This window comes from Hippopotamus amphibius, chromosome 15, assembly GCF_030028045.1.
Source record: "Hippopotamus amphibius kiboko isolate mHipAmp2 chromosome 15, mHipAmp2.hap2, whole genome shotgun sequence".
Taxonomy (NCBI): domain Eukaryota; kingdom Metazoa; phylum Chordata; class Mammalia; order Artiodactyla; family Hippopotamidae; genus Hippopotamus; species Hippopotamus amphibius.
The window spans coordinates 23,901,805-23,907,896 of NC_080200.1; the positions used below are offsets into that span (position 1 = coordinate 23,901,805).

Genomic DNA, 6,092 nt, shown 5'->3' on the forward strand with positions numbered 1-6,092 from the left:
GTTTGTGGGTCTGCTGTTTTCAGGATCTTTCTCAGGGTACATTTTGTGAGAACATTTATTTTTTCTTGGAACTCAGTAGGAAGCCAAGTGTGTGATGACTAGTGATTGCCCAGGAGTTAGAGAGAATTATGAATTTGTGAAAATAGTTACCTTCATTTTGTTACTTTGTAATTTTGTTGGCAACTTTTAACCAGAAATTCAAGTTTTTCTTGAGTGTGATTATGGCCATGTAGCTTGTATTCCTTTGACTATTTTTAGCTGGTTGCTTAAAAGGATATGGTGCATTTAAGGGCCAGTTGAGTGTAGCTGTGGAGTGTATGGAAAACAAAGTCCAGTCTTTGAGCCAGGACCCAGCTACACCACTTGTCCTCTGTGCCTCAGTTTCTCCAGCCATAGGATGGTGATCATTAGAGTAATTTGCCCCATTAAGGTGCTATGAAGAGTGACTATATCAAAACACTAGAGCATGCAAAAAGAGGTCTGATACATAGTAAGCACTACATGATGCAGGGTAATTTATTATTAGCAACATGCCTCAATTATGCTTATGTTTAAAATCTGATAAACTTATTTAGGGTATATTAGTTTCTTGTAGCTATTGTACAAACACCACAAATCAAGTGCCCTAAAATGACACAAATTTATGATCTTACCATTTGGGAGCCCACAAATCCAAAACTGGTCATGCTGGGCTAAAAATAAGATGTCAGGATGTCTATACTTATTTCTGAAAGTGTTTGTGAAGAATCCATTTCCTAGCCTTTTAGATTCTAGAGACGACTCAATTCCTTGCCTCACGAACCCTTCATTTTCAAATCCAGCATTTGTATCGCTTGAATCTCTGCTCATAATATCACATTTTATCTTCTGATTCCTGCCTTCCTCTTTCCTGCTTTCCTCTTAAAAGGGCCCTCATATTTACATTGGGCACAATGGGACATTCCAGAATAATCTCCTCATCCCACCCTCCTTAAGTTAGTCTCAATTGCAAAGTCTCTTTTGCCAAGTATGGGAACATATTTATAGGGTAGGGATTAGGACAGATGGATCTTTGAGTTGGGGTGGGAACAATTTTGTGCCTTGTTCAATTGATTTTATTTAAAACCAAGTAAGAAAACTAAATTAAATCAATTATATATTTGCTAAATTGATTTATTTATGTATGTATTTATTTTTATTGAAGTATAGTTGCTTTATAGCTAATTTAATAAAATATCAACTTAATAATATCATTTTAATACACAATTTTTCTGATAATAGATGGAAACATTGCTAAGAAAAATCATCCATAATGATTTTTTTGTACTTTTACCTGAGTAACATAAGGTGAGTTCACACTATATTATTAACATCCACAAAATAATCTTTGGATGGATAATAACAACTGAAGCTACAGTTATCTTTTACACAATAATTGGGGCATAATGAATGAACAGCTGTCACAACAAACCAGATTCAGAAAAGAGATAAAGAAGTGAATTTCCTTTCTGAAAAGAATGTTAATTTTAAGTCATAGAGTGTGATGTAAACATAAAAGTCAATGATTAAGATATAAAATTTGTATTGTGTTGGAACGATGTATTTCTGTTTCTTAGAACTAAGTTTCTTATTAGAAAACGTGGATGAATCATATTTTATGGTGGTATTATTTTGGATTGAAGATAACCACAAGAGCATGGCATTTAAATTTTAATTTAACATTAGCACATTTTATAAAACATACTTGTGTGTATTTCAAAGAAATTCTACTAAAAATGTATCATCTTAAAAAGCAAAAATTTGCATTTTATGGACTTCATATGTTTAATAATCATTCATTTAAATATTCAACAAAAATTCTCAGGTGCTAAACATTATTTTATATTTTGGAAGCACATAGTAAAAAGAATAGGCAAACCTGCTTACTCATATCAGTCTTACTGTCTGGTGGACAGTAGAGAGACCCCAAAATTAAATGAATATGTGTGACAGATAGTGTTAAAGAATAAGAGAAATATAAATTCATTAGGTCCTACAGAATAGATCCTTTTGAGAAGTTGGATTTTGAGGAAAGACCTGAAAGACGTGAGAGGTTGATCACATACAGATGTGAGGAGGAGGCCCAGGCCTGGATTAGGGCAGAAGCAAAGGACTTGGGCTGGGAAACTGCCACAAAGTGGGGACAAAGGACCAGCAAGGAGGTCATAGGAGCAGCAGCAGAACCAGGACAAATGCATTGGAGGGGGAAGAAAGTGACTTCAGAGGGTGAAAGCATGGCAGTGTGATGGGCCTGGAGGTGGGATAGGAAACACCATAGCAGAGCTTTATGTGTCAAGTGACCTGGTCTGATATATGTTTCTCAAGATCACTTTGCTCTGCTGAGATCAGACTAAAAACATACAAGAAAGAATAATTAGATGGTGGTAAAGATAACTGAAAAACTTAAACAGTTTAAACATTCTATTTGTGTTACCCAAACAAATTATTCTAACACTTTGTGATATTGTGATGTATAATAAGAAATATATATTTTGTCTTGTACCCATCCTTGGCACAGAGATTCTAAAATCCTCAGAATTTCCTAAATGCAAACAGCCCTGTGGGTGTCTTTTGTTTTACATAAGGAATCCCTTCCATCCACACGTGATCTTACGTTAATGAGGATACTTATGGAAAGCCCTAAGAATGGGGACTGGTTACCAGGAAACTAACCATATCATTAGAGTTTTGAAACTTTTAGATTCCCACCTTCTAGATCTCCAAGAAGAGAGGTTAGGGGTTTAATTAATCACCAGTTATTAATGGCCTTTTCCTACATATATGGCCTTATATTTCTCTTCCACCTCAGTTGTTCCAGAGTTATATATTGATACTAGTCAATTTAGTAAGTACAATGTTTTCCTGAGGTCTATAAAACACTCAAGAGAATTTAATTGAATTCTTGGAAGTGGGTTATGGGAAACTCCAATATATAGCCAGTATTTTAGAAGCACTGGAGATGACCTGTACTTGTGATTGGCATCTGAGGAGGGGTCAGTCTTATGGGACTGAATTCTTGACCTATGGGATAATAGGCTATTTCCAAGTAGATAGTGTGAGAATTGAATTAAGTTGTAAGACACCAAGCTAGTGTCTGGAGAGTTGGAGATTGCTTGGTAAGGGGTCAAACTCCCACACATTTGGTAACCAGAAGTGTCAGAGAGGACAGTGTTGAGAAAGTGTTGAGATTAGAGAAGACACGCATGAGGTGTCTTTTTCCTTACATCCTTCACTTCCTAAGATATTCATTCTGCTCACCAGTAGCCATCCAAATAACCAATTTTGTTTACTTAGCACTACTATGGACTGGATGAGATTCTGAAGGCCAAAAATGCAGAATAAATAGGACAGTTACAATTAAAACTCTAATCCAGATATAGCAAAGTGCAATTTTATTATGCAATTAGCGTTCCTCTCCAAAAAGAAGATACATATCTTTAGTTACTGAATTACAGTGTTTCTTGGTCTTTTTTTTTTCCCCCTTTTTCTCTAGCATAATGACTTGGAAATTTTTATCTGAACCAGTTCCCTCTGAGGTGTCATCTCGGTTGTGAGTTTCTCCCATATAGAAAGTGATTGCTTTCTCTTTTTTTTCCCTGATATTTGTGGCTTCCCACTCCCATGGAGCTATCATAGGCAATGTCAATAAAGAATAAAACTTCATCCTCTGACTTTATCCTCCTGGGGCTTCTGGTAAACAGTAAAGCTACAGGGATTGTCTTTGCAGTTATTTTGGCTATTTTTGTGGTGGCTGTAACTGCAAATTTGGTCATGATATTCTTGATTCAGGTGGACTCCCGCCTCCACACCCCCATGTACTTTCTGATCAGCCACCTGTCCATCATGGATACTCTTTTCATTTCTACCACTGTCCCAAAGCTCCTGGTTGACATGGTTTCTAAGGAGAAGACTATATCTTTTGTCTCCTGTGGCATCCAGATCTTCCTCTACTTGACCATGATTGGCTCAGAGTTCTTCCTATTGGGCCTCATGGCCTATGACCGATATGTGGCTGTCTGCAACCCTCTTAGGTACCCAGTCCTGATGAACCACAGAGTATGTCTGCTTCTGGCTGCTGGTGCCTGGTTCGGAGGATTGTTGGATGGATTTCTGCTCACACCTATCACCATGAATGTCCCCTACTGTGGCTCCCACACTATCAACCATTTCTTCTGTGAGATCCCTGCAGTTCTCAGATTGGCCTGTGCTGACACATCCTTGTATGAAACCTTGATGTACACCTGCTGTGTGCTCATGTTGCTCATCCCTGTCTCTATCATCTCAGTATCATACTCTCACATCTTGTTAACTGTCCATCGCATACGCTCTGCTGAGGGCCGAAAAAAGGCCTTTACCACTTGTTCTTCCCACTTGACCATAGTCAGCATTTTTTATGGGGCTGCTTTCTACACGTATGTGTTGCCCCAGTCATTTCACACCCCTGATCAGGACAAGGTAGTATCAGCCTTCTATACCATTGTCACACCCATGCTTAATCCTCTTATCTATAGCCTCAGAAATAAGGATGTCATGGGGGCATTTAAAAAGATATTTGCACAATGTTTATCTGTACAGAAAATATCTGCAGGTGATGCTTAGAGATTCAATAAGCTGGGAATACTTTTTCCTAATAGCATCCACTGTGTGTCCTGTTTGACAAGAGACTATCTTGTCAACTATCAAATACTTTTTTATAATTGTCAATTAAAAGGATTTACCTTGGCTGGTTTCTTCCTCCAGAAAAAGGGAACCAAAAATATTTCATTAGTTACACAGAAACTTTTTGGCTAATTATCAAAAAATAATGCATTTTTAAGTTACATTCCTATAATTCTTATCTCTAAGGGGAGAAAAAGAGCAGATATTAGAGTTCAAAGCAACTCTTATTAAGTTCCCTTTATACTTGCCTCATGGTCATACAACTAAAAAGTTTTTCCAAAGCTTCAAATTTTTGGTGCCAAAAATTCTGTGATTATTATTGTATTGATGAAAAAAAATACCAATTCATAAATGACTAAGAAAATAAACCACAATTTTAATCCTGCCCTTAATTATTGGATTAGCCCCAGTGGATTATAGACATTATGCTCATCTTTATAGTGCTTGTGCTGAAACTAATGACTTTCAGATACTAGGTCACAATGAATAGTGGATGAGTTGAACTAAATTGACTGTGAAGCTTTGAATGTCTGAGCTCTACACACCTATGCAAATTGAATAGATGCTAATATTTAACATCAAAGAGCTCTACTGTACTTCCTTTCATGTTATTTTAGTAGATGAGGTTTAAGAAGGATGAAGTCTATGGGAAGAAAATTTATATTGTACAACTCTGCATGATTCAATGAAAGGACTTGAAAGCATTTTTAGTTTTGTACAGAGCCAGTTGGAAAATCTTGAAGAAATTTTTGTAGAGGTATAACTTGGTAAGATGTACATTTTTGGAAGGATCACTATGTCTACAGTTTGGAGAACAGAGCAGGGAGCTAGGTTAAATACAGGAAGACAACATAGGAAGCTTCAAATGAGAGACAAAGTTGGGATTGAATAGGGTAGTGACACAACAGGATTAAGCTCCTGGAAAGAATGTCTGTTAGGAAAGATTGTGGAATGAAAGATAACTTTCATTGGTTTGGGCTCAAGTGAAAGGAAAATGGAATTTCTATTTTCTAGGACTGGAGAACTTCTAGAGTAACAGATTTCAATAGGAAAAATCATGACTTCAGTGGTTGTTGAGTCTCTTTTGAAATGCCTATTAGATATGTGAATACAATTCTGATTCACATTAGCATTTTGGACTGAAGGTTTGCATCTGGTAGTCTTGAGTAGAAAAATATTTGAAGGCATAAAATGAGTTGAAATTACTTAGAAAGAGTCAAGGTTTGGTTTGAAACTGAGACCTAGAGCACCTTTGTTCAGTTGAGAAGCAAGTGTGATGAGAGATAGGGATTAATGGAGTAAGAAGTAATATTTGAGATATAGATGGAACTTTTCAAAGATGGAGAGTGCATATAACCACAACAAGCACAGTTTCTTGTTGAATTACAAGAACTGAGAGTTGCCCATTGTATTTG

General features: G+C 36.6%; 1 protein-coding gene across 1 annotated transcript; it reads left to right on the plus strand.

The window, feature by feature from the left end:
• The first annotated feature begins 3,657 nt into the window (after nt 1-3,657).
• Nucleotides 3,658-4,617, plus strand: LOC130837093 (olfactory receptor 2T11-like). Its single transcript, XM_057709879.1, has one exon. It carries the CDS (start codon nt 3,658-3,660, stop codon nt 4,615-4,617), a length of 960 nt encoding a protein of 319 aa, XP_057565862.1.
• Nucleotides 4,618-6,092: the final 1,475 nt, after the last annotated feature.

Excerpts from the sequence above, each read along its gene's own strand:
- LOC130837093 (XM_057709879.1), top strand. The coding sequence starts at position 3,658 with ATGTCAATAAAGAATAAAACTTCATCCTCTGACTTTATCCTCCTGGGG.